Source organism: Somniosus microcephalus, chromosome 31 (assembly GCF_052327205.1).
Source record: "Somniosus microcephalus isolate GS21.2 chromosome 31, FLI_Smic_1.0, whole genome shotgun sequence".
In the NCBI taxonomy this organism is placed as follows: domain Eukaryota; kingdom Metazoa; phylum Chordata; class Chondrichthyes; order Squaliformes; family Somniosidae; genus Somniosus; species Somniosus microcephalus.
The window spans coordinates 23,678,697-23,695,208 of NC_141017.1; the positions used below are offsets into that span (position 1 = coordinate 23,678,697).

Sequence of the window (16,512 nt, forward strand, 5' to 3'; positions counted from 1 at the left end):
AGAAGTCCATTCAGCCCATTAGATTTACACAATGATCGAGGTGCAATGTCAGCCTCCTCCTCCCCCTCGTGCCATCCCTGTCCCTCTGATTCCCGATCATTGACACGCGGCCTTCATCCTGTTTGATGGAGCCAGTGTCCTGAATATCACAGAAATCTTGAACTAATTTACTGCTGGGGGGATATTTTACAATGTCACCCGCTTATGGGCCGTTAGGAACCAGGATCCCAATAAACCCTCCTGCAATTGGTGCAGCTCATGGCTCCTGATCCAAGGCAACTAACTGCCCATTGGATAGAGCTGGTTGTGTCTGCAGGGTCTCGGTGCCTTCACTCTCTGGTGAATGTTGCATTGCTTTGCATGGCTCACCTGAAGGTTTGTGAATCAATACCCGCATTGGACAGGCTGTTGCATTGCAGGTAGAGTTCTCGAAGTTGCTGCAAATTACTGAAGGCGCCTTTGGGAATCTTTGAGATTCTGTTGTTCTGTTATAGAGAAACACACACAAAAAAAAACCCAAATCATTCGAACTTTGAGAGCCTTCCTCCCCTCCAATGTACTAGCTTAGCATCACCGAATCACCACCCCCTGATGGATCTCGTCTTCCCTCTTACTCTTGGCAGTGTCGGCCAATTTGGACCTTGGCCCTTCACTTAGTTTTCTCAACGAATATAATTGTCCACTGTATGTAAAGCAGCCTGAACAGAGGCCTGTACGAGCTGGGTCTGTGTTCAATGTACTGAACAGGGGCCTGTGTGAGCTGGGTCTGTGTTCACTACTGAACAGGGGCATGTGTGAGCTGGGTCTGTGTTCAGTATACTGAACAGGGGCCTGTGTGAGCTGGGTCTGTGTTCAATATACTGAACAGGGGCCTGTGTGAGCTGGGTCTGTGTTCAATATACTGAACAGAGGCCTGTGTGAGCTGGGTCTGTGTTCAATATACTGAACAGGGGCCGGTGTGAGCTGGGTCTGTGTTCAATATACTGAACAGAGGCCTATGTGAGCTGGGTGTGTGTTCAATATATTGAACAGGGGCCTGTGTGAGCTGGGTCTGTGTTCACTACTGAACAGGGGCCTGTGTGAGCTGGGTCTGTGTTCAATATACTGAACAGGGGCCTGTACGAGCTGGGTCTGTGTTCAATATACTGAACAGAGGCCTGTATGAGCTGGGTCTGTGTTCAATATACTGAACAGTGGCCTGTGTGAGCTGGGTCTGTGTTTACTACTGAACAGAGGCCTGTATGAGCTGGGTCTGTGTTCAATATACTGAACAGAGGCCTGTGTGAGCTGGGTCTGTGTTCACTACTGAACAGAGGCCTGTGTGAGCTGGGTCTGTGTTCACTACTGAACAGGGGCCTGTGTGAGCTGGGTCTGTGTTCAATATACTGAACAGGGGCCTGTGTGAGCTGGGTGTGTGTTCAATATACTGAACAGGGGCCTGTGTGAGCTGGGTCTGTGTTCAATATACTGAACAGAGGCCTGTGTGAGCTGGGCCTGTGTTCAATATACTGAACAGAGGCCTGTGTGAGCTGGGTCTGTGTTCAATATACTGAACAGGGGCCTGTACAAGCTGGGTCTGTGTTCAATATACTGAACAGAGGCCTGTGTGAGCTGGGTCTGTGTTCAATATACTGAACAGAGGCCTGTGTGAGCTGGGTCTGTGTTCAATATACTGAACAGAGGCCTGTGTGAGCTGGGTCTGTGTTCAATATACTGAACAGGGGCCTGTACGAGCTGGGTCTGTGTTCAATATACTGAACAGAGGCCTGTGTGAGCTGGCTCTGTGTTCACTACTGAACAGGGGCCTGTGTGAGCTGGGTCTGTGTTCACTACTGAACAGGGGCCTGTGTGAGCTGGGTCTGTGTTCAATATACTGAACGGGCCTGTGTGAGCTGGGTCTGTGTTCAATATACTGAACAGGGGCCTGTACAAGCTGGGTCTGTGTTCAATATACTGAACAGAGGCCTGTGTGAGCTGGGTCTGTGTTCAATATACTGAACAGGGGCCTGTATGAGCTGGGTCTGTGTTCAATATATTGAACATGGGCCTGTGTGAGCTGGGTCTGTGTTCAATATACTGAACAGAGGCCTGTGTGAGCTGGGTCTGTGTTCAATATACTGAACAGTGGCCTGTGTGAGCTGGGTCTGTGTTTACTACTGAACAGAGGCCTGTGTGAGCTGGGTCTGTGTTCAATATACTGAACAGAGGCCTGTATGAGCTGGGTCTGTTCAATATACTGAACAGGGGCCTGTGTGAGCTGGGTCTGTGTTCAATATACTGAACAGGGGCCTGTACAAGCTGGGTCTGTGTTCAATATACTGAACAGAGGCCTGTGTGAGCTGGGTCTGTGTTCAATATACTGAACAGGGGCCTGTATGAGCTGGGTCTGTGTTCAATATACTGAACAGTGGCCTGTGTGAGCTGGGTCTGTGTTTACTACTGAACAGAGGCCTGTATGAGCTGGGTCTGTGTTCAATATACTGAACAGGGGCCTGTGTGAGCTGGGTCTGTGTTCAATATACTGAACAGGGGCCTGTACAAGCTGGGTCTGTGTTCAATATACTGAACAGAGGCCTGTGTGAGCTGGGTCTGTGTTCAATATACTGAACAGGGGCCTGTGTGAGCTGGGTCTGTGTTCAATATACTGAACAGGGGCCTGTATGAGCTGGGTCTGTGTTCAATATACTGAACAGAGGCCTGTGTGAGCTGGGTGTGTGTTCAATATATTGAACATGGGCCTGTGTGAGCTGGGTCTGTGTTCAATATACTGAACAGAGGCCTGTGTGAGCTGGGTCTGTGTTCAATATACTGAACAGGGGCCTGTATGAGCTGGGTCTGTGTTCAATATACTGAACAGTGGCCTGTGTGAGCTGGGTCTGTGTTTACTACTGAACAGAGGCCTGTATGAGCTGGGTCTGTGTTCAATATACTGAACAGGGGCCTGTGTGAGCTGGGTCTGTGTTCAATATACTGAACAGGGGCCTGTGTGAGCTGGGTCTGTGTTCAATATACTGCTGGGAGAATGTTTCCCTTGGCTGGGGAGTCTAGAACCAGGGGCCACAGCCTCAGGATAAAGGGTAGGACATTCAGGACTGAGATGAGAAGATATCTCTTCGCACAGAAGGTGGTGAATCTTTGGAATTCTCTACCCCAGAGGGCTGTGGAGGCTCAGTCATTGAGTATATTCAAAACAGAAGTCGATAGATTTCTGACTAGTAAGGGCATCAAGGGATAGGGCCGCTGAATGGAGTTGAGGCAGAAGATCAGCCAGGATCTCATTGAATGGCGGAGCAGGCTCGAAGGGCCGAATGGCCGACTCCTGCTCCTATTTCTTATGTTCCAACAGAGGCCCGTGTGAGCTGGGTCTGTGTTCACTACTGAAGAACAGTTTGGTGTGCCATTGAAGAATCCTAATAGCTGGGTTCCATGGGAAACACAGTGCTCTGCTAACAGCTCTCTCTTTCTCTCTTTTTCTCTCTTTCTGAAAACCCTGTCGTTACTGCAGAACCCTTTGATACCTCAGATGAAATCACGCTAAAAGCTGGAAAAACTTCGAATCGGGCGGGACATGGCCTCTGAGGGTTTAGACGGAGGGAATCCATGAGCCAAGAACGGAGCTGACATCCTTGGAATAAGGTTGACGTTCCGACACAGCAAGTCATTAACCAAATGTCCCTGGGGAGATTTCAGCTGCAGTTGTGCAGCATGGTCCAGGACATGTGATGAAAGCAGATACACGTTACACTGGGTGTGGGCGCGTGTGTGTGTAGTTAACTGACACTTTGCCACCTACCTGTAAATGCAGCTGAATGAGCAGAGGTGGTAGATTCTCTGGGACGCGGGTTAGATTATTGTTGGATAGAATTAAAATATTGACCATGTCGGAGCCGCTGAACATGGCCTTGGGGAGGCCTGCGTTTGTCAGCTTGTTGTTGTGAAGATATATAGACCTGTTGAGAAACAGCACACACCCATGGTTACTGACATGAATCAGTCATTCATGAAAGAAAGACTTATGAAATAATACTGAGCGGCCTACGGGTGGCGCTGTCCAGGGAGAGTATAAATACTCGGGCACGGGCCCAGCTTGCGCAGGACATTCTTAACAGGAACTAGTGAAGGACACAACTAGACCTCCATATTGTAAAACAGTTGATTAAAGCTTTGTTTAACGCTTAGACCAAGTGCCTAGTAGTTTTCTTACATCAGTTACCGTAGCTTGCTGTAGTGAAATGTAGTACAAAAGGGTCGTGAGGCAACTAGGGGGGGTGATGGGTTTGAAGGATATGATGAGCGGACGGGTCGGTGGAGTTGACATCCGGCTCGTGGGACTGAAAGACCTTTCCCCATTGCTAAAAATTCTGCTGTTCAATGGCAGTGTTTCCCTTCTTTCTCAGCATTTGAGATATCCTTTGTATTTGAGCAGTGGGCAGTGAGTGTAAATCAAATGGCTCCCATGTGTCTATCCAGTAGGGAGCTGTATCTCAGATAGATCAGCCTCGTTGTAAATGCTGGTGTGAAACAGAGCACAATCATCGGATCACAGAATGATACAGCGCAGAAGGAGGCCATTCGGCCCATTGTGCCTGTGCCGGCTCTTTGAAAGAGCTCTCCCATTAATCACACGTGGCAGATGAAATTTAATGCAGAACAGTGTTAAATTGGCACAAAAAATGGGGAGAGGACATATAAATTAAAGGGCACAATCCTAAAGGGGGGTGCACGAAGAGAGACCTGGGGGTATGTGTGCACAAATCGTTGAAGGTGGCAGGGCGGTGGAGGCAGACTCAATCTTACCTTTCAAAAGGGAGTTGGATAAGTATCTGAAGGAAAACAATTTGCAGGGCTACGGGGAAAGGGCGGGGGAGGGGGACTAGCCGAGAGTCGGCACGGGCTCGACGGGCCGAATGGCCGCCTTCTTCCGTGCTGTAACCATTCTATTCTTCACTCCCCCCCTGCTCTTTCCCCACAGTCCTGCAAATGTTTCCCTTTCAAGCATTTATCCAATTGCCTTTTGAAAGTTATTATTGAATCTGTTTCCACCGCCCTTTCAGGCAGCGTGTTTCAGATCCCAGCAACTCGCTACGGAAAAAAAATGTTTCCTCGTCTCGCCTCTGGTTCTTTTGCCAATTAAGTTCAATCTGTGTCCTCTGGTTATCAACCCTCCTGCCACTGTTTCTCCTTATTCACTCTACCAAAACCCTTCATAATTTTGAACACCTCTATTAAGTCTTACCTTAACCTTTTTTGCTCTAAGGAGAACAACCCCACAAACTTTTATTTAGGGAGCACTTTTCATGTCCTCAGGATATCCTAAAGTGCTTCATATCCAATTATATGGTTATATGGGCAAATGCAACAGCCAGTTTGTATTGAGGAAGGTCCTACAAACAGCAAATGAGGTAAGTGCACAGTTAATCTGTTCTTGATGGTGTTGGAGGAATATTGGTCAGGACACATGGGGGTCTCCCTGCTCTTCTTCAAATAGTGCAGTGGAATCATTTACGTTCACATGAACTGACAGGCGGCGCCTCCATTTAATACCTAATCTGGCATCTCTAATGAAGCAGCACTCCCTCAGTACTGCACCGAAGTACCATTCAACATTATATATTCAAGTTCTGGAATGGGACTTGGACCCGCAACCTTCTGACTTAGGCTGAAGCATGCTGAGGGTTTAAGTAGTTTGTTAATGTTTATTAACCTATTTTCACCTCCATATCACCCACCATCTGCCCTTACCTCATCCTCTCACAGCTACTGAAACCCTCGTCCACCTTTTCACCATCTCGAGGCCTGATTTCCCCAACAATCCCTTCAGTTGCTTCAGCTCACATAAATTACAACTCATCCAAAAGACTGCTCCCAAATCCTGCCCCACACTGTGCTCCACTCACCGCCTCATTTACAGACCCCCTCCATGGCCTTGCCTTGTGCTGTCTCTGCAACCTCCTCCAGTCCTCCATTCCAGCTCTTCTCACTTTGGACATTCCCCACTCTCCACTCCAGCATTGATGATACCAATCGACTGCAACAGGATGTAGAAAGGCTAGCAGAATGGGCAGAAAGGCCAGCAGAATGGGCAGACAAGTGGCAGATGGAATTTAATACAGAGAAGTGTGAGGTGATGCATTTTGGCAGAAGGAACAGGGAGGGGCAATATACACTTAATGGCACAGTTTTAAAGTGTGTGCAGGGACAGAAGGTCCTGCGAGTTAATGTGCATAGGTCCCTGAAGGTGGCAGGACATATTGAGAGAATGGTTAACAAAGCATATGAGATCTTGGGCTTCATAAACAGAGGGATTGAGTACAGAAGTAGAGAAGTTATGCTGAACGCTGGTTAGGCCACAACTGGAGTATTGCGTCCAGTTCTGGTCACCACACTTTAGGAAGGATGTGAAGGCCCTTGAGAGGGTGCAGAGGAGATTTACCAGAATGGTTCTGGGGATGGGGGATCTTAGCTACAAGAACAGGTTGGAGAAGCTGGATTTGTTTTCATTAGAGCAAAGGAGGTTGCGGGGTGATTTGATAGAGGTGTACAAGATTATGACGTGTTTGGATAGGCTAGACAGGGAAAGGCTGTTCCCACTAGTTGATGGTACAAGGACTAGGGGACACAGATTTAAGGTTCTGGGCAATAGATACAGGGGGGATGTGAGGAAAAGTTTTTTACGCAGCGAGTGATGAGGACCTGGAACTCGCTGCCGACGGAAGTGGTGGAAGCGGAGACACTCAATGTTTTCAAGGGGAGACTGGATAGGCACTTGAGGGAAATAAACTTGCAGGGCTACGGGGATAGAGCGGGGGAATGGGACTGACTGGATTGCTCTGCGGAGAGCCGGCACAGACTGGATGAGCCGAATGGCGGCCTCCTGTGCCGTTATGACACGACGTTATGACTCTATGGTAACAGAGCTGTCAGCCATCACGCCCCTTCACTCAGACTCCCTCCCTAAACACCCTCCCCCTTGCTAACTCTCTCCACATCATCAAAAGCCTCTCCAAAACCTACCTGTTCAACCTTGCCTTTGGTTCCCTCCCCTCTGCTCAGCATATATTCCACCTGCGAATTTTGTTAAACACTTTGGGATGTTTTTTGCAATGTTAAAGGCCGTATACTAGCGCAAGGTGTTTGTTGAAGGAGATGTTTGTGTAACTTGTCCAACCAGTCGAGTATTTCCCTTGCCCCGTGCCGGGCAGTCAGTTCTTTGATGCTTCCGAACCCTTTGCATACAGCGCACGTTGGGTGTAAGTTGGCCGCGTTGTCCCACCTACTGTCCCGGTGCTCGACTGACTATAGACTGGGTGAGGGCCACAATCACAGTACCGCAGAGCCCAATACCGATAGGTGGGGGCTTGCGGCGGAGGAGCCATTCGGTTATCTAGCCGTATGGATGGATGAAGCTGGTGTGTGAATGATACCGGGGCTGAAAGGGTTCAATTATGAGGATGGGTTGCATAGACTAGGCTTGTCTTCCCTTGCATGTAGAAGATTAAGAGGTGATCTAATTGAGGTGTTTAAGTTGATTATAGGAGTTGATCGGGTCGATAGAGAGGAACTATTTCCTCTGGTGGGGAAGCCCAGAACAAGGGGACAGAACCTTAACATTAGAGCCAGGCCGCTCAGGGGTGATGTCAGAAGCATAGAAACATAGAAGATAGGAGCAGGAGTAGGCCATTCGGCCCCTCGAGCCTGCTCCGCCATTCAATGCGATCATGGCTGATCATCCAAATTCAGTACCCTGTCCCTGGCTTCTCCCCATATCCCTTGATCCCTTTAGCCTTAAGAAATATATCCAACTCCTTCTTGAATATATTTAATGAATTGGCCTCAACTGCCTTCTGTGGTAGAGAATTCCACAGGTTCACCACTCTCTGGGTGAAGAAATTCCTCCTCATTTCTGTCCTAAATGGCTTACCCCTTATCCTTAGACTGTGACCCCTGGTTCTGGACTCCCCGACCATCGGGAACATCCTTCCCGCATCTAGTCTGTCTAGTCCTGTTAGAATTTTATAAGTTTCAATGAGATCCCCTCTCATTCTTCTAAACTCCAGCGAGTACAAGCCCAATCGACACAATCTCTCCTCATACGTCATTCCTGCCATCCCAGGTATCAGCCTGGTGAATCTTCGCTGCACTCCTTCCATGGCAAGAACAGCCTTCCTCAGATAAGGCGACCAAAGCTGCACACAATACTCAAGATGTGGTCTCACCAAGGCCCTGTACAACTGCAGCAAGACATCCTTGTTCCTGTACTCAAACCCTCTCTCTACGAAGACCAACATACCATTTGCCTTCTTAACCACCTGCTGCACCTGCATGCTTACCTTCAGCGACTGGTGCACAAGGACACCCAGGTCTCGTTGTACTTCTCCTTCTCCCAATCTATTGCCATTCAGATAATAATCTGCCTTCTTGTTTTTGACACCAAGTGGATAACCTCACATTTATCCACATTATATTGCATCTGCCATGCTTCTGCCCAATCACCCAACCTGTCCAAATCATACTGGAGTTTCTCGGCATCCTCCTCACAGCACACACGCCCACCCAGCTTTGTGTCGTCTGCAAACTTGGAGATATTACATCTAGTTCCCTCGTCCAGATCATTAATATATATTGTGAATAGCTGGGGTCCTAGCACCGATCCCTGCGGTACCCCACTAGTCACTGCCTGCCACTCGGAAAAAGACCTGTTTATTCCAACTCTTTGCTTTCTATCTGCCAACCAGTTCTCTATCCAAGTCAATACCTTGCCCCCAATCCCATATGCCTTAACTTTACACGCTAATCTCTTATGCGGGACCTTATCGAAAGCCTTTTGAAAGTCCAAATACACCACATCCACTGGTTCTCCCTGATCTATTTTACCAGTGGTGTACCAATGGTGTACAGCTCCCGTATACACAACCACAGGCCGCTGTTACAGGGCATGTATCGTACCTGACCTGCAGGTTACTGCTTCTGTTGGTAAGCTCCCCAGTCCTGCCATCGCCTTCATGGTTGAGCAGTATGACAGGAATTGGAATTCATTGTCACCTTCAAAAAAATCCGTGTAAACCCTTTAAATGCTTTGCCCTCTGCAGACGACAGCCACACTCACTGGTCCAACAGGACTTTACCTGAGCTTTGGTTTGTGCCCGAAGGTAAGTGCAAAGACCTCCTTGAGATGGTTGGCAGCAAAGTCGGCGATTCGCAGGGTGTTGGGCAGTCGTCTGGGTGTCACGGTCAGCTGAATACAACATCAGGAAGATCACAATCGGGTCACGGTTCTTGTTAGCACATTATGTAACATACCTCATCGTAAGAGAGAGGCGTTCCAGTCCGTCCACCTCAGCCCGTCCTCAAAATGTTTGAACAGGACCCACTCTCTTTCCCTCCTGCTTCAGCACGAATAGCTTCTACTCGCTGTCATTTTTATCCCTTTCAGCTTTGTCTCAAGGCACTGGGACATGTCCAGAGGTGATGCCCACCCTCCAGTACCTTCCCCACGGAGGCGATCATCACGAGTCAGCTATGTCCGTGAATCTGGACAAGCCACTTCACAGTGAAGAGCATTGCACCTTAATCTTGTCCTTAGGGAAATAGAGAAAGGATCAACTTGCATTTATATAGCGCCTTCCGCATCCTCAGGATGTCCCAAAGCGCTTCACAGCCAATAAGAGTCACTGTTGTGATGTACGAAACATGGTAAGCAATTTGCACACAGCGGTATTCTGCGGCGAGTGTCTCACCTCCTGACTCCCCAAAGCCTTTCCACCATCTACAAGGCACAAGTAAGGTGTGTGATAGAATACTCTCCACTTGCCTGGATGAGTGCAGCTCCAACAACACTCAAGAAGCTCGAAACCATCCAGGACAAAGCAGTCCGCTTAATTGGCACCCCATCCACCACCTTAAACATTCACTCCCTCCACCACCGGCGTACCGTGGCTGCAGTGTGCACCATCTACAAGATGCACTGCAGCAACTCGCCAAGGCTTCTTCGGCAGCACCTCCCAAACCCGCGAACTCTTCCACCTAGAGGGACAAGGGCAGCAGGTGCATGGGAACACCGCCACTTCCAAGTGCCCCTCCAAGTCACACACACCATGCTGACTTAGAAGTATATCACTGATCCTTCATCGTCGCTGGGTCAAAATCCTGGAACTCCCTCCCTAACAGCACTGGGGGAGTACCTTCACCACACGGACTGCAGCGGTTCAAGAAGGCGGCTCACCACCACCTTCTCAAGGGTGATTAGGGATGGGCAATAAATGCTGGCCTTGCCTGCGACGCCCACATCCACATCCCATGGCATAGGGGCAGCACGGTGGCATAGTGGTTAGCACTGTTGCCTCACAGCGCCAGAGACCCGGGTTCGAATCCGGCCTCGGGCAACTGTCTGTGTGGAGTTTGCACATTCTCCCCGTGTTTGCGTGGGTTTCCTCCGGGTGCTCCGGTTTCCTCCCACAGTCCAAAGATGTGCGGGTTAGGTTGATTGGCTATGATAAATTGACCCTTAGTGTTAGGGGGATTAAATACGTGGGGTTACGGGGATAGGGTGGGATATGTGTTGGTGCAGGCTCGATGGGCCGAAATGGCCTCTATCTGCACTGTGGGGTTTCTGTGAAAAACGAATTAAAAAAAAAAACCCACAAACATTCATCATTAAAATAAACGAACAATTACTCCATTTTGGTGGTGCTGGTTAAAGGAGACATTTTGCCCAGGACACCAGAGAGCTCCCCTGGCCTTCCTTGAATAGTACCACGGGATCTTCCACGTCCACCTGAGCAGGCACATGGAGCCTGGGTTTAACGTCTCATCCGAAAGACAGTGCGGGCCTGGAGTGTCGGCCTAGATTATGTGCTCGGGTCCTGGAGTGGGAGCTTGAACCCACGACCTCTGACCCAGGGGCGAGAGTGCTGGCCACTGAGCCACGGCTGATATTTGCCCACCATCCAACGGGGGGGGGGGGGTCACTGGACAACAGTGAGGATGGGAACCCCAGCGGATTGCCCCCTCTTGGCCCAGGGTCACAGAGGTCAGTTGCTGTGACCCCTACTCAGCTGGCCTAAGATCAGCTGTGTCATCTCAGACAGGGACCCAAACTAGCACCTTCTGGTCTACATTTACACGTCACTACGCCGAGTGATGCCTTTACCCAGTAGGTCAGCATGGAATCATAGAGGAGAACCATTTGAAGCATACGAAATCGGAGCAGGAGTAGGCCACTCGGCCCCTCGAGCCTGCTCCGCCATTCAATAAGATCATGGCTGATCTGATTACTCCACATTCCCGCCTACCCCCGATAACCTTTCACCCCCTTGCTTACCAAGAATCTATCTACCTCTACCTTAAAAATATTCAAAGACTCTGCTTCCACCGCCCTCTGAGGAAGAGAGTTCCAAAGCCTCACGACCCTCTGTGAGAAAAAAATTCTCCTCATCTCTGTCTTAAATGGGCGACCCCTTATTTTTAAACAGTGACCCCTAGTTCTAGATTCTCCCACAAGAGGAAACATCCTCTCCACATCCACCCTGTCCAGACCCCTCAGGATCGTATATGTTTCAATCAAGTCACCTCTTACTCTTCTAAACTCCAGCGGATACAAGCCTAGCCTGTCCAACCTTTCCTCATAAGCATTGTTGTACCCAGTTCCATCCTAACACCACATGCCTGGCTCACTTTCCAGAAGGACACTATAGAAAGAAGCCGTGTTCAAGTAGTGTGTTGCATAACATGAAGAGAGCATTACTGGTACCCCGCCATTGATCCCATCATAGTCCCGTAGAGTGTTATAGACATCTAGGGGCAGAAATTGTCACTGCACCAACAATTTCATCACTTGGACTCCTCAAATCCAAACCTGGCTTCCTCGGAATTAGCCGTGTGGGTGGGTCCGAGAGTCAGAGCTGCAGAAACAAGTGGAACATTACACAGCAGCAAGGAGTGAAGTGGATGAGGATGTCATGGTGGCATCTGGAGGTGGTGAAAGTAGACTCGATTACCCTCCTTCCCCAAAAGTACTTCATTGGCTGTAAAGCACTTTGGGACGTACAGAGTGCTATACAGGAAACTCTCGATTTACCGGCACCTAAATAACCGGAAATTTCTGTTAACCGGCAAAATTCAGGAGTAGGTTCAGGTAAGTTTTATTTCATATTAGTGGCCGTTCCTGGATCTGTGGCTGTGTAATCGGGGGGTTCCTGCACTTGTTGCTAAGCAACAGGGACGCTTGGTCTGTGGCCGGGTTCTTGCACCTGTTGCTAAGCAACAGGGAAGCCTGGATTTGTTGCTGTGTACGGAGCTCTCGTACCTTTTAACTATACCTCTCTGTAATCCGGACTTTTTTGATAAACCGGCAGCACGCCGGTCCCGTCGGTGCCGGATAATAAAGAGTTTCCTGTATAAATGCAAGGTTTTCTTTTCTCCTGAAGGTGCTGGCTCAGTGACACTTTCACAGGTTTCAACTATGCTCATTTTCTTCCCAACGTACGGTAGAGGGGTGGGTGGTGTAAGGAATTAAATAACGTTGAGGCCAGTTATATTCCTCCTGTCCTTGTCCACCACCCCAGCTGCCTCTCTTTGCCTCCCTGAGATGAGGTCTGCCCAGTTCACCTTACTGCACCAGTATGGGGGATGTTGGGGCTCTCACCTTGTTATTTGCCAAATAGAGGTACTCCAGTTGCTGCAGAGACTTGAAGGCCTTGTCTGGAAGCCCTGTAAGAACATAAGAAATAGGAGCAGTGTGGTGTATGTGCCTTTAAGAGCAATTATGGTGTATGTGCCTTTAAGAGCCCCAGGTGTGCGTAATGCCGGTAATTGCCACTTGGGCTATATAAGCCTATGTATTGTGTATATCCTTTAGAAACCCCCCCCCCCCCCCCCCCAGACTTGCTTAGTAAATACCTATGAACCAACTCCTGTCTTCAGTGTCTTTATCTACACACGGACACTACAGTGGCGACGAAGTGGAAACGGACTTACCTGCAATTCGGCAGCACCTCAAGGACATCGATTCCTCCAGCGTCCAGAAGACTCAAGGAAGTAAGAGAAACTGTGGTTTCACCAGCTGGCCAAGCTGGTGACAGGTACTGCGCTAATCCTTCCTGGGCGTCAGGCTGGAGCTCCAGCGGCGGGCTCTACAGCTGAGACAGGCAGCGAAATCGGAGGCAAGCAATAACGGACTGGGAGGGTGCACTCGAGAGACGGCCGGCGCGGCAAGCAGGTCAGCGTTTAGACCTCCGTCGGGAATGAGTCTCCAACAGTGAATAAACGGAAACCACAGTAAAACAGCGTTGTTATCGGTAGCAGCGGCGGGAAAGCGCGGGAAGCGCCATATCGTTGCTACAGAGAGAAAAAAAAAAAGCGCGGGAAGCGCCATATCTTTTCTGAAATGCCTAAATCTGGTAATATTGAGGCTTTTGATGGCGAAATAGAAGATTGGACCACATACGTGGAAAGAGTAGAGGTTTATTGCACTGCAAATGGAATAACAGATGAAAAAAAAGCTTCAGTACTTCTGAACTTAATGGGCGCAAAGACATACGGGCTGTTACGAAATTTAATCACCCCAGCCAAACCAAAGGACAAGACTTTTAAAGAAATTGTTGATACCCTGCAGGAGCATTTAAACCCAACACCGCTGCTGATAGCGGAACGATTCAAGTTCTTCAAGAGAAATCAACACAAGAATGAAAGTAACGCTGATTACCTAAACGAATTAAGAAAGCTATCAAAGTACTGCCAATTCGGAGCAGGACTATCGGATTATCTTCGAGACAAATTTGTTTGCGGTCTCTTAAGTGAAGGAACACAAAAAAGACTGCTTTCTGAAAAAGATTTAACATTGGACAAAGCTTTCAGTATGGCTGTATCATACGAAGCAGCAGCAAAAGGAGCTGCAGAGATACAACAAAAGACACAGGACTTCGGCACCCATAAAATGACACAGGAGTTCGGAAGATGTTATCGCTGCGGCAGATCCACCCATAACCAGAGGGACTGCTGGTTCAAGGGCAAAGCATGCAGGCAATGTGGTAAGATTGGACACATTGCACGGGTATGCCAATCTGGACAAAATAAATCCACTGACAGAAAACAAAAAATCAATAAAGAAAAGTACAGGAAGGTACAAATGATGACGGACAATAGCTCCGAAGACCAGAATAGCGATAGTGACTCCGGAAACAAGAGACTAAGCTGTCTCAAATTACATAATGTACTTGCCAAAGAGGATTACCAAACCATTTGGGTTACCCTCACAATAGCAGGGTGCCCAGTTAAAATGGAGCTAGATACAGGATCAGCTCTAACCGTAATAAATCGACGAGATTACGAGAGGCTATTTTCGCATATACCTCTAAAAGACACATCCATTATCTTAAAAACATATACGGGGCAGAAAGTCTACCCCAAAGGAAAAATAAGGGTGCCTGTGGTATACAACGGCAAAGAAATACAAAAGTTGTATTTATACATTCTACAAGATGGTGGTCCACCGTTGTTGGGACGTGAATGGATAAGGAAGATACGTTTAGACTGGCACTCCATTCAGGCACTGACGGTGACCAGTAAGGAAAAAAACAATGATGACATCATACCTGAACGATTAAAAGACATCTTGGCCAACGCCAAAGAAGTGTTTCAAGAGAAACTAGGAACCTTGAAAGGCATCACCGCCTCAATAAAAGTGGAAGATACAGCAATTCCAAAAAATTTTAAGGCAAGACCGGTGCCATACGCAATACGTCCGGCAGTCGAGGCAGAGCTGAAGAATTTGGAAAAGGCAGGCGTACTATCCAAAATAGATTGGAGCGAATGGGCAACACCCATTGTTCCAGTCATGAAAAAAACATTGAAAAATAACTCTGAGGAACAGAAAAAAATTCGCATCTGTGGGGACTTTAAGGTGACTGTAAACCCGGTCCTTCACATGGTACAGTATCCTCTTCCGAGGATAGACGATATTTTCGCCTCACTATCCGGAGGGAAACGTTTCACAAAAATTGACTTGGCACAGGCATATCTACAGATGGAGGTTGAGGAGACCTCTAAAAAGTATCTCACAATAAACACACACAAAGGCCTGTACCAGTACAATCGACTGGTTTTTGGAATAGCATCAGCTCCAGCTATCTGGCAAAGAGCTATGGAGCAAGTCCTGCAAGGGATTCCGGGGACTCAATGCTACCTAGACGACATCCTTATAACAGGAGAAAACGACAACGAGCACCTTGCCAATTTGGAGCAGGTGCTCACTAGGCTGAAAGAACGGGGCCTACGAGCAAATCGCCCCAAGTGTGAATTTTTCCAAAATCAGATATCATATTGTGGCCACATAATTAATAAGGAAGGGTTGCATAAGTCACCTGAAAAAATTGAAGCAGTTATAAAAGCCCCAGCACCTGAAAATGTTTCACAATTAAGGTCATTCCTGGGATTAATAAATTACTATCATAAATTTTTACCGAACTTATCAACTATTCTACACCCTCTTAATGATCTTCTACAGACAGGAGTGATTTGGAAATGGAATGAAGACTGTAAACGTGCCTTCCATAAATGTAAAGACTTAATCACATCCGAGAAAATTTTGGCTCATTACAACCCATCACTACCAATCAGACTGGCGTGCGATGCATCCCCTTACGGCATAGGAGCGGTATTGTCCCATAGATTCCCTGATGGCTCGGAACGGCCGATAGCTTTTGCGTCACGCTCATTGAACTCAGCTGAGCGTAACTATGCCCAGATAGACAGGGAAGCACTCAGCCTGGCATGGGGAGTGAAGAAATTCAACCATTACCTACACGGACAAAAATTTACCTTGCTGACTGACCATCAACCCCTCATCTCCATATTCAACCCTAAAAAAGGTGTCCCCATTATGACGGCACAAAGACTACAGAGGTGGTCCCTTTTTCTAGGGGCACACCAATACAACATTGAATACAAAGGGTCAAAACAGCATGGGAATGCTGACGGTTTATCACGCCTACCGTTGCCAACGATAGAAGAGGCACCTACAGTAGACCCAGTAGAGATATTCCACTCTACCATAGTGGAATGTCTACCGGTGACAAATTCTGCCATTGAAAGGGAGACAAGAAATGACCCTACTCTCTCATGGGTCTACGATTTAACAGTGAAGGGATGGCCAGCACATGGCGAACCACTGTTGCCAGCATTCTCGCAAAGAAGAGAACAGCTGTCAGTGTGCCGAGGAACCTTGATGTGTGGATCCAGAGTGGTGATTCCACCCAAACTCCAGGATAAAGTGCTAAAGGAGCTTCACGAGGGGCATCTGGGTGGAGTGAAAATGAAGAACCTAGCTAGGGCGTTTGTATGGTGGCCAGGTATCGATGGAGACATCGAAGACATGACCAAGAGCTGCCTAGGATGCCAGAAGGTCCAAAATGCTCCGCCACAGGCCCCTCTACATCCATGGGAGTGGCCCTCATCTCCCTGGCAAAGGGTGCACATCGACTTTGCTGGTCCATTTATGGACTCAATGTTCTTAAT

At 48.2% G+C, this 16,512-nt stretch overlaps 2 protein-coding genes across 3 annotated transcripts in view; one reads left to right on the forward strand and one right to left on the reverse strand.

Annotated features, from left to right (window-relative positions):
- The window catches only part of LOC147097643 (coiled-coil and C2 domain-containing protein 1A-like), a 140,447-nt gene extending 136,647 nt beyond the window's left edge, over positions 1 to 3,800 (forward strand). The window contains exon 30 of the transcript XR_015074320.1: positions 3,506 to 3,800. The gene's annotated coding sequence lies outside the window, so the exon portion shown is untranslated. The remainder of the gene's footprint in view (positions 1 to 3,505) is intronic.
- LOC147097644 (podocan-like protein 1) overlaps positions 1 to 16,512 on the reverse strand; it is a 38,967-nt gene that overhangs the window by 7,460 nt on the left and 14,995 nt on the right. For both annotated transcript variants that reach the window (XM_085971631.1, XM_085971630.1), the window contains exons 4-7: positions 12,644 to 12,708; positions 9,126 to 9,235; positions 3,794 to 3,950; positions 370 to 485 (exon numbers count right to left, since the gene is read on the reverse strand). In XM_085971631.1, the coding sequence (XP_085827757.1) occupies positions 370 to 485; positions 3,794 to 3,950; positions 9,126 to 9,235; positions 12,644 to 12,708 (448 nt within the window). The remainder of the gene's footprint in view (positions 1 to 369; positions 486 to 3,793; positions 3,951 to 9,125; positions 9,236 to 12,643; positions 12,709 to 16,512) is intronic.